Source organism: Pecten maximus, chromosome 6 (genome assembly GCF_902652985.1).
Source record: "Pecten maximus chromosome 6, xPecMax1.1, whole genome shotgun sequence".
Lineage (NCBI taxonomy): Eukaryota > Metazoa > Mollusca > Bivalvia > Pectinida > Pectinidae > Pecten > Pecten maximus.
In genome coordinates this window covers 13,482,689-13,495,365 of record NC_047020.1, presented here as the reverse complement: position 1 = coordinate 13,495,365, position 12,677 = coordinate 13,482,689, and the positions used below count along the sequence as shown (strand labels likewise).

Below are 12,677 nucleotides of genomic sequence, written 5' to 3'. Positions count from 1 at the left end.
CCAAGTTTTGATATTTTGTGAGATCTTTGACCCCAAGGTTTGATGATATCTTGTGAAATCTTTGACCCCCCAGGTATGATATCTTGTGAGATCTTTGACCCCAAGGTTTGATGATATCTTGTGAAATCTTTGACCCCCCAGGTTTGTGATTTTTGACCCCAAGTTTTGATATTTTGTGAGATCTTTGACCCCAAGGTTTGATGATATCTTGTGATATCTTTGACCCAAGGTTTGATGATGTCTTGTGAGATCTTAGATCCCTAGGTTTGATACCATCTTGTGAGATCTTTGACCCCGAGGTATGATGATATCTTGTATGATCTTTGACCCCCAGGTTTGATGATATCTTGTATGATCTTTGACCCCCAGGTTTGATAACTTGTGATATCTTTGACCCCCAGGTATGATATCTTGCGAGATCTTTGACCCCAAGGTTTGATGATGTCTTGTGAGATCTTTGACCTCTGGGTTTGATACTATCTTGTGAGATCTTTGACCCCAAGATTTGATATCTTGCAAGATCTTTGACCCCCAGCTATGATGATATCTTGTGAGATCTTTGACCCCAAGGTTTGATGATGTCTTGTGAGATCTTTGACCTCTGGGTTTGATACTATCTTGTGAGATCTTTGACCCCAAGATTTGATATCTTGCGAGATCTTTGACCCAAAGGTTTGATATCTTGCAAGATCTTTGACCCCAAGGTTTGATGATGTCTTGTGAGATCTTTGACCCCCAGCTATGATGATATCTTGTGAGATCTTTGACCCCCAGCTATGATATCTTGTTAGATCTTTGACCCCCAGCTATGATGATATCATGCGAGATCTTTGACCCCCAGCTATGATATCTTGTGAGATCTTTGACCCCCAGCTATGATGCTATCTTGTGAGTTCTTTGACCCCCAGCTATGATGATATCATGCGAGATCTTTGACTCCCCAGCTATGATATCTTGTGAGATCTTTGACCCCCTGGTATGATGCTATCTTGTGAGATCTTTGACCCCCAGCTATGATATCATGCAAGATCTTTGACCCCCAGCTATGATATCTTGTGAGATCTTTGACCCCCAGCTATGATGATATCTTGTGAGTTCTTTGACCCCCAGCTATGATGATATCTTGTGAGTTCTTTGACCCCCAGCTATGATGATATCCTGCAAGATCTTTGACCCCCAGCTATGATGATATCTTCTCAGATCCCTGATCCCTAGGTATGATGCTATCTTAATTCAAGTTGACAATATTGGATATATTTTTAATTTTTTGAATGTATTACTATTATTAAGTCAATATGACATATTTGGTTTCAAAATAATATTAAATGTATCAATTGTAAACTGTTATAAATGATTTTCAAATCCACATTAGCCTGTGAAAAATATTCACCATAATGGAATCCATCGGCTGGGTAACACAGAACCATACCGAACTGTTTACACGGACATTGGATCTCCCACCTCCCTGTATATTTACCATTATATTAGTGTACCTCCCTCACGCAACCTGGCACTTTGCATTTTGCAAGGGGGTTCACTACGACTATTAGTAGAAATAATGACTAATAATTCATCTACAAATGGTGAAAATATTAAAACATTTTACTGAACTACAATAGATATTGGCGTGTTATTACCAGGGTGGACTTCCAAATAGATAGTAATATCATACAAATGAGGTATGAAACATCAGAAGACAAAATTTACCAGAAATATCAGGTTAAGCAACAGTACAGCCCATCCTTCCCCACATCCCTTATACTGTAATAACTGAATCCTCCCTACTGTTGCCCATACCCCATAAACTGTCAGTATAAGCACTATTTCAATCACACATACAAAATCATGATCTAATTTCATCATATTATACACAATGATGCTGAACACAAATTTATCACCAACAAACATGAGTTTCCTGATAATGTTATTATATTGCATTGTCAGATATGGTTTTGAACCATGCTGTCATGAATCAACTATGCTGTGAAATATTGTCTATACACCATTCGAATGCATTTGTGAACATTTTAAACCAAGGTGTCACATCCATATTGGTTCGCATTTCCCCTGGCATCCATGGACACTGCCAGGGCATAAAGCATCGCTCAGGGTGGGGCATGATAGCCAGGTGTCGTCCATCCTCGGAGCACAGAGCCCCTACACCATCCTGGGAACCGTTGGGTTCATTGGGTACACCGTAGTCGGCTCTCCCAAGTCATCAACATAGCGAACTGGGATCAACTGCTTGCTCACAAGGTCTTGGTATATTCTCCTATCTTTGAAGACCATCCTTCCTACAATTAGAGTTGAATATTGACAGTTTTATCACAACGACAAGTATGACAAGCATACATCTATCAATAAAATTCTTATTGAAGTGTTTTCCAGTATGTAGTGGTAATTCATTGATTAAGAAAGGTGACGACACTCTCTGGATAACATTGGTAAATGCCATATCAGTCTCACAAAGAGACTGTGGTTGGAACAATGACATACATGTACATAGATGTCCATTTATAATGAATTGTGTTAAGTTGGGAACCTAAGCATGTAACCATTGTAGACAGATATCTTACATAAATGTGACCTTTATTGACAGGTATGTGTTACACACAGGTGGCCTAAATAGACAGTATTTGTTATACACATGTGGCCTTTATAGACAGGTATTTATTACATACAATTGGTCTATATAGACAGGTATTTGTTACAAACAGGTGGTCTATATAGACAAGTATTTGTTACTAACAGGTGGTCTATATAGACAGGTATTTATTACATACAGGTGGTCTATATATACAGGTATTTATAACATACATGTGGTCTATATAGACAGGTATTTATTACATACATGTGGTCTTTATAGACAGGTATTTGTTACAGGTGGCCTATTTAGAAAGGTATTTGTTACAGGTGACCTATATAGACAGGTATTTGTTACAGGTGGTCTATATAGACAGGTATTTGTTACAGGTGGCCTATATAGACAGGTATGTGTTACACACAGGTGGCCTATATAGACAGGTATTTGTTACACACAGGTGGTCTATATTGACATGTATTTGTTACAGGTGCCCTATATAGACAGGTATTTGTTACACACAGGTGTTCTATATTGACATGTATTTGTTACAGGTGGTCTATATAGACAGGTATTTGTTACAGGTGGCCTATATAGACAGGTATGTGTTACACACAGGTGGCCTATATAGACAGGTATTTGTTACACACAGGTGGTCTATATTGACATGTATTTGTTACAGGTGCCCTATATAGACAGGTATTTGTTACACACAGGTGTTCTATATTGACATGTATTTGTTACATGTGGCCTATATAGACAGGTATTTGTTACATGCTGGTGACCATTTGGTTTCAGACCGGTGTGACTATAGTTTTCACAGATTTTTTTCTACATTTTGTTGTTATATTACAATACATTTCATGGTTATATTACATTACATTTCTTGGTTTTATTACAATACATTTTGTGAATATATTACAATACATTTTGTAGTTATATCACAATATGCATTGCAATTGCTGCTTTCTAGCAGCAAATCTAAACTTAAAATTTCTTACATGCAGCAATGTTTATCAAATATATTACTCATCACAAAAAGGCTTTGTTTACATTTGTTTTACAGAATAAAGATAGATAATACTAATTAAAGAGGTACCTTCCCCATGGGCACTCCACATGCCAAAGGTTGTGCCCTCCATGCCCCTAGTCATGATGGCTGGACTGTCATAGACCTTCACAGTGGAGAACCGACACTCGAACCTGTTGGACAAGTTATGGTCCAGTAGCACACCCTGCCCAACACCACTATTACTGTTTTCTGTAATCCAAAAACAGAACTATGCTTCAATTTAAACAACACTAGTGACATTTCAGATTACTCATCATATATACTTTTAATATTTACAAGCCATAATGATTGTGAACGCAACATAAAATTCTTCTTTATGTTTTTCATTTTTTTTTTTTTTTTTATTTCTGATAGATGCACTTTAATGTAACTGTCAATGATGTACTGCATAAATCAAACCACTACCTTTCTGATTGCTGACTTGTTATCTAAAGAATAAAACTTAATTTTGAAAATGAAACCATTTCCATTGTTGGTTGAATAGTAAAATTCTTATCTACACAGTTGAAACATTAACATGCATGAACTAATTATACAATCTTGCTTGTATGTACGACTATTTCCTAAATGATTTACAGTTACTAGAAAATGTTCATAGAAAGTGATGAAGTTTGTCTGACCTTTCTGGTCATCGTCGGGGGCGACCCAGCCTAGTAGTGCCATCAGCTGACAGCCATTACAGACACCAAGACTGAAAGTGTTCGGTCGCTCCTTAAACTTAGCAAACTGTTTCTGTACCGACTTGTTAAACAAGGCTGTAGCTGCCCAACCTACAAAAGGAGAATGTTGTATGTATAGTCGACCCTAAGAAAACGTTAGGGGTCCGATACATCTATCCACATACATCCAAATATGGAAATATTTGTCAACAGTCTTAACTCTCCAAATTTCACAGAAATATATGTCACTTAAATAAACATATATTATACAAATGAAGTAAATAATGAAAAATGCATTACATTACTTATGATAAATTCATTATATTATCAAGAAACATTTAAATTAATCAGTGTCTGCCAATCTACAATGTAACACTGGTTTTTTCTAGTGTGGACATATAAATTATAACTACATTGCAGTATAAGAATATTGCTTGCCTCATGATTGACTAGTCCTAATACACTTTTAGTAGAAGGGAGAAATTCAATTATGTATTATATTATATATGGCATAGCTCAGTCAAAATTCTGATCGAAAGAGTTCGGGCTGTTTTTATTAATTCTTGGTAGTTTAAAATAAAGGCACAAACTGAAATTATGGACACATACAAGTAATTTAATGCTGCAAAAAGAGCTTTTCCCGATTATCCATATCAATTTTTTGGGGGTTTCAAAGTGCTGTCGATAAAATACTTATAATACATAAGTCTGACAAGTGAATCAAAATAATGACTTACAGAGATTTCCTAATTGCACAGGTTCAGATTACAACAGAATTTCCAAAACTGCAACAATTTCACTAAATGTGATTAGAAAAGTTCAAATCAGGAAGTGTTTTTATAACATAATACATGTATACCTTTAGCAGATCCACAAACATCAGCATAGCTGAATCCCCCCACAAACACTATGCCTTGGAACTGGTCAAGGGTGATCGCCTCCGAGCATAAGTCCTGCATGTTGATATCCCAGACCTCGTGAAAGCCGGCCATGTGGAGAACAACTGCCATCTCACGGTCACTGTTACTGCCTTCTTCTCTTAAGACAGCTACTCTTACTGGGGTCTGTACTACAAAGTAGAATTGTACGGACATTCTAATAACGTGGCTATAAGGACGGTCACTCTTACTGGGGTCTGTACTACAAAGTGGAATGGTACGGACATTCTAATAACGTGGCTATAAGGACGGTCACTCTTACTGGAGTCTGTACTACAAAGTGGAATTGTACGGACATTCTAATAACGTGGCTATAAGGACGGTCACTCTTACTGGGGTCTGTACTACAAAGTGGAATGGTACGGACATTCTAATAACGTGGCTATAAGGAGTCATTCTTACTGGAGTCTGTACTACAAAGTGGAATTGTACGGACATTCTAATAATGTGGCTATAAGGACGGTCACTCTTACTGGGGTCTGTACTACAAAGTAGAATTGTACGGACATTCTAATAACGTGGCTATAAGGACGGTCACTCTTACCGGAGTCCGTACTACAAAGTAGAATTGTACGGACATTCGAATAACGTGGCTATAAGGACGGTCACTCTTACTGGAGTGCGTACTACAAAGTAGAATTGTAAGGACATTCTAATAATGTGGCTATAATTATGATACTTATAAGGACGGTCACTCTTACTGGAGTGCGTACTACAAAGTAGAATTGTACGGACATCCTAATAATGTGGCTATAAGGACGGTCACTCTTATTGGGGTCTGTACTACAAAGTAGAATTGTACGGACATTCTAATAATGTGGCTATAAGGACGGTCACTCTTATTGGGGTCTGTACTACAAAGTAGAATTGTACGGACATTCTAATAACGTGGCTATAAGGACGGTCACTCTTACTGGGGTCTGTACTACAATATAGAATTGTACGGACATTCTAATAACGTGGCTATAAGGACGGTCACTCTTATTGGGGTCTGTACTACAAAGTAGAATTGTACGGACATTCTAATAACGTGGCTATAAGGACGGTCACTCTTACTGGAGTCTGTACTACAAAGTGGAATGGTATGGACATTCTAATAATGTGGCTATAAGGACGGTCACTCTTACTGGAGTCTGTACTACCAAGTGGAATGGTACGGACATTCTAATAACGTGGCTATAATTATGATTATTATAAGGACGGTCACTCTTACTGGAGTGCGTACTACAAAGTAGAATTGTACGGACATCCTAATAATGTGGCTATAATTATGATACTTATAAGGTCGGTCACTCTTACTGGAGTCTGTACTACAAAGTGGAATTGTACGGACATTCTAATAACGTGGCTATAAGGACGGTCACTCTTACTGGGGTCTGTACTACAAAGTAGAATTGTACGGACATTCTAATAATGTGGCTATAAGGAGTCATTCTTACTGGAGTCTGTACTACAAAGTAGAATTGTACGGACATTCTAATAACGTGGCTATAAGGACGGTCACTCTTACTGGAGTCTGTACTACAAAGTGGAATTGTACGGACATTCTAATAACGTGGCTATAAGGACGGTCACTCTTACTGGAGTCCGTACTACAAAGAAGAATTGTAAGGACATTCTAATAATGTGGCTATAAGGACGGTCACTCTTACTGGAGTCTGTACTACAAAGTAGAATTGTACAGACATTCTAATAACGTGGCTATAAGGACGGTCACTCTTACTGGAGTCTGTACTACAAAGTAGAATTGTAAGGACATTCTAATAATGTGGCTATAATTATGATACTTATAAGGACGGTCACTCTTACTGGAGTCTGTACTACAAAGTAGAATTGTACGGACATTCTAATAATGTGGCTATAAGGACGGTCACTCTTACTGGAGTCTGTACTACAAAGTGGAATTGTACGGACATTCTAATAATGTGGCTATAAGGACGGTCACTCTTACTGGAGTCTGTACTACAAAGAAGAATTGTAAGGACATTCTAATAATGTGGCTATAATTATGATACTTATAAGGTCGGTCACTCTTACTGGGGTCTGTACTATATTGTATAAACATACAGACATTCTAATAACATGGCTACTTATATGTTACTAAGAATGACCACACTCAATGGGATCTATACTAAAAGGTAAAATTTTAAAAACATCACTACTTAATATCCTCAGTTCTGTTCATGCATTTCTAAGGATCATGCAATCATAAAATAAATATATAGATATTAATCTGTTTAATGCTTAATTTGCTTCTTTAATGAAAATAATCAACAAACTACAAGAGGCCCAATAGGATTGTATCGCTCACCTGCCTTTAGAGCAACTTTGCAGTTGATTTAGGTCATTTATGTAGATACTAAGCAGATTACCACTTTATTCAAATATCAGAGTTGTCTAGGTTTATTCATGTAAAAATAATTTGTAGTTCTTCATTCCAGCATACTATTGACCCGATATCAGGTCTCTAAGAGTCTTTGGCTATCTAAACATCATTGTTTAAAGATTTTTAACACATTTGACCCCTGTAGGTCTAGGTCATTCATTTAAATTAACTTTGTAGTCCTTCACCAAAGCATGCCACAGGACCAATATAGGGTGTCTGTGCCTCAAGGTTATTGAGAAGAATTTGGTTAAAGGAAAAATTTGATGCCGGACAAAACGCAGGACGGACAGACATTGCAATGATTGGTCTACCAGCTAGGCTCTTTATAAGGAATATTGAAGTGTATTATGAAAATTGAAAAATAAATGCATTTAATGATTTTTTAAATTGACCTTGATCATAATGGGGGCCCTTATTCACAGAAGAACAGTGAAGGGAAACATTAAATGGTGTTTGTTATATGCCTATCAATGATAATATCTTTACAGTTTTTCTCGACTTTCCAAGATTTTGTCATATATTATGCAAGTTTTAAGCGTGAATCTGTGATTGTTAGTCTTAAAAGACATTTAGATAGAAAAGAATTACCAATTTCAAACAATGCATTCCAACAAATTGAAAAATGATCAAAAGGAGAATTGGTACCTTACAGTATATCCAATATTAGAGGTGAAAACTGTGCTGGTGAAGCTGCTTATATACATACTTGTGTCTCTACCTTTTGGTGATATTGACACTATATCACACTCAAATGGTACATGGTATTGTGGCCCCTCTCTCTCAGAGAGACCCTTCTGTTCCTGGTCCACACACGGCGCAGACGTTTGTCGACGTTCCAGCTGGAAACTTGTCTCCTCCCATACATCACGCAGGCCAGACATTGTCTCCTCCAATACCAGGCGGCCATTTATACACAGTTGGATCTACAAAATCACACACTAATTCATGTGGAAATCCATGTACAGTATATAACTGGAAAATTTCTAATATGATTTATCAATATACTCTTACGTATACCAAAGTGTAGTGCCATTTACACAAATAGGTCATTTTGGACGATGCATTAAAAACAAGAGGCCCATGGGGCCTGTATCGCTCACCTGGTTGGATAAGACCAAATGTCAAAATAATGTTCATATTCAATTTGTTTTATTTGTAAATCTCTAACAATGCTATATATGGTTATAGTATTGGAATCCGAACTGCTTTAAAGATTAATGAAGTCCAGACTCTCTAAGGTCTGAAAGACCTCAAGAATTGTTTTTAGACATGCAATCATCACTTTATGACTGTAGCGATTTAAAGGAATTACCTCTATTTCCCCTATTGGGCCCCGCCCCTTTGGCCCCTAGGGGGTCAGAGTCACCATTTATGCAAAATCTGTTCTCCTTCCCCCATGGATGTTTCTGACCAAATTGGGTTAAAATCCATTCATAACTTTATGATAAGTAGTGATTTAAATGCATTACCTCTATCTCCCCTGTTGGGCCCCGCCCATTTGGCCCCTTGGGGGTCATAGTCACCATTTATGCAAAATCTGTTTCCCTTTCCCCCAAGGATATTTTTGACCAAATTGGGTTAAAATCCATTCATAACTTTATGACTAGTAGCGATTTAAAGGAATTACCTCTATTTCCCCTATTGGGCCCCGCCCATTTGGCCCCTTGGGGGTCATAGTCACCATTTATGCAAAATCTGTTCCCCTTCCTCCAAGGATGTTTCTGACCAAATTGAATTGAAATCCATTCATAACTTTATGATAAGTAGCGATTTAAAGGAATCACCTCAATATCCCCTATTGGGCCCTGCCCATTTGGCCCCTTGAGGGTCACAGTTACCATTTATGCAAAATCTGTTCCCCTTCTGCCAAGGATGTTTCTGACTAAATTAGGTTCAAATCCATTTATAACTTTATGACTACCACGGGGTAGTAGCGATTTAAAGGAAATTCTCTATTTCCCCTATTGGGCCCCGCCCCTCAGGCCCTTTGGGGGTCAGAGCCACCATTTATGCAAAATCTGTTCCCCTTCCCCCAAGGATGTCTCTGACCAAAATGGGTTCAAATCCTTTCATAACTTTATGACTAGTAGCGATTTTAAGGAATTACCTCTATTTCCCCTATTGGGCCCCGCCCATTTGGCCCCTTGGGGGTCACAGTTACCATTTATGCAAAATCTGTTCCCCTTCTGTCAAGGATGTTTCTGACTAAATTAGGTTCAAATCCATTCATAACTTTATGACTAGTAGCGATTTAAAGGAAATTCTCTATTTCCCCTATTGGGCCCCACCCCTTTGGCCCCTAGGGGGTCAGAGTCACCATTTATGCAAAATCTGTTCCCCTTCCCCCAAGGATGTCTCTGACCAAAATGGGTTCAAATCCTTTCATAACTTTATGACTAGTAGCGATTTTAAGGAATTACCTCTATTTCCCCTATTGGGCCCCACCCCTTTGGCCCCTAGGGGGTCAGAGTCACCATTTATGCAAAATCTGTTCCCCTTCCCCCATGAATGTTTCTGACCAAATTGGGTTAAAATCCATTCATAACTTTATGATAAGTAGCGATTTAAATGCATTACCTCTATCTCCCCTGTTGGGCCCCGCCCATTTGGCCCCTTGGGGGTCATAGTCACCATTCATGCAAAATCTGTTTCCCTTTCCCCCAAGGATATTTTTGACCAAATTGGGTTAAAATCCATTCATAACTTTATGACTAGTAGCGATTTAAAGGAATTACCTCTATTTCCCCTATTGGGCCCCGCCCATTTGGCCCCTTGGGGGTCATAGTCACCATTTATGCATAATCTGTTCCCCTTCCTCAAAGGATGTTTCTGACCAAATTGAATTGAAATCCATTCATAACTTTATGATAAGTAGCGATTTAAAGGAATCACCTCAATATCCCCTATTGGGCCCTGCCCATTTGGCCCCTTGAGGGTCACAGTTACCATTTATGCAAAATCTGTTCCCCTTCTGCCAAGGATGTTTCTGACTAAATTAGGTTCAAATCCATTTATAACTTTATGACTACCACGGGGTAGTAGCGATTTAAAGGAAATTCTCTATTTCCCCTATTGGGCCCCGCCCCTCAGGCCCTTTGGGGGTCAGAGCCACCATTTATGCAAAATCTGTTCCCCTTCCCCCAAGGATGTCTCTGACCAAAATGGGTTCAAATCCTTTCATAACTTTATGACTAGTAGCGATTTTAAGGAATTACCTCTATTTCCCCTATTGGGCCCCGCCCATTTGGCCCCTTGGGGGTCACAGTTACCATTTATGCAAAATCTGTTCCCCTTCTGTCAAGGATGTTTCTGACTAAATTAGGTTCAAATCCATTCATAACTTTATGACTAGTAGCGATTTAAAGGAAATTCTCTATTTCCCCTATTGGGCCCCGCCCCTCAGGCCCCTTGGGGGTCAGAGCCACCATTTATGCAAAATCTGTTCCCCTTCCCCCAAGGATGTCTCTGACTAAAATGGGTTCAAATCCTTTCATATCTTTATGACTAGTAGCGATTTAAAGGAATTACCTCTATTTCCCCTATTGGGCCCCGCCCATTTGGCCCCTTGGGGGTCATAGTCACCATTTATGCAAAATCTGTTCCCCTTCCCCCAAGGATGTTTCTGACCAAATTGGGTTCAAATCCATTCATAACTTTATGACTAGTAGCGATTTAAAGGAAATTCTCTATTTCCCCTATTGGGCCCCGCCCCTCCGGCCCCTTGAGGGTCAGAGTTACCATTTATGCAAAATCTGTTCCCCTTCTGCCAAGGATGTTTCTGACTAAATTAGGTTAAAATCCATTCATAACTTTATGATAAGTAGTGATTTAAATGCATTACCTCTATCTCCCCTGTTGGGCCCCGCCCATTTGGCCCCTTGGGGGTCATAGTCACCATTTATGCAAAATCTGTTTCCCTTTCCCCCAAGGATATTTTTGACCAAATTGGGTTAAAATCCATTCATAACTTTATGACTAGTAGCGATTTAAAGGAATTACCTCTATTTCCCCTATTGGGCCCCGCCCATTTGGCCCCTTGGGGGTCATAGTCACCATTTATGCAAAATCTGTTCCCCTTCCTCCAAGGATGTTTCTGACCAAATTGAATTGAAATCCATTCATAACTTTATGATAAGTAGCGATTTAAAGGAATTACCTCTATTTCCCCTATTGGGCCCCTCCCATTTGGCCCCTTGGGGGTCATAGTCACCATTTATGCAAAATCTGTTCCCCTTCCCCCAAGGATATTTCTGACCAAATTGGGTTCAAATCCATTCATAACTTTATGACTAGTAGCGATTTGAAGGTATTGCCTCAATTTCCCCTATTGGGCCCCGTCCCTCCGGCCCCTTGAGGGTCAGAAATACCATTTATGCAAAATCTGTTCCCCTTCCCCCAAAGATATTTCTGACCAAATTGGGTTCAAATCCATTCATAACTTTATGACTAGTAGCGATTTAAAGGAATTACCTCTATTTCCCCTATTGGGCCCCGTCCATTTGGCCCCTTTGGAGTCAGAGCCACCATTTATGCAAAATCTGTTCCCCTTCCCCCAAGGATGTCTCTGACCAAAATGGGTTCAAATCCTTTCATAACTTTATGACTAGTAGCGATTTTAAGGAATTACCTCTATTTCCCCTATTGGGCCCCACCCCTTTGGCCCCTAGGGGGTCAGAGTCACCATTTATGCAAAATCTGTTCCCCTTCCCCCATGAATGTTTCTGACCAAATTGGGTTAAAATCCATTCATAACTTTATGATAAGTAGCGATTTAAATGCATTACCTCTATCTCCCCTGTTGGGCCCCGCCCATTTGGCCCCTTGGGGGTCATAGTCACCATTCATGCAAAATCTGTTTCCCTTTCCCCCAAGGATATTTTTGACCAAATTGGGTTAAAATCCATTCATAACTTTATGACTAGTAGCGATTTAAAGGAATTACCTCTATTTCCCCTATTGGGCCCCGCCCATTTGGCCCCTTGGGGGTCATAGTCACCATTTATGCATAATCTGTTCCCCTTCCTCAAAGGATGTTTCTGAC

The 12,677-nt window shown here is 39.1% G+C and overlaps 1 protein-coding gene across 1 annotated transcript in view; it reads right to left on the bottom strand.

Annotated features, from left to right (window-relative positions):
- Positions 1-421: 421 nt before the first annotated feature.
- The window catches only part of LOC117329017 (phosphoribosylformylglycinamidine synthase-like), a 59,707-nt gene continuing 47,451 nt past the window's right edge, over positions 422-12,677 (bottom strand). Inside the window, 6 exon segments of the mRNA XM_033886694.1 lie at positions 422-2,187; positions 2,190-2,294; positions 3,681-3,842; positions 4,274-4,423; positions 5,172-5,381; positions 8,343-8,559. Of these exon segments, the coding sequence (XP_033742585.1) occupies positions 1,973-2,187; positions 2,190-2,294; positions 3,681-3,842; positions 4,274-4,423; positions 5,172-5,381; positions 8,343-8,559 (1,059 nt within the window). The 3' untranslated portion in view covers positions 422-1,972.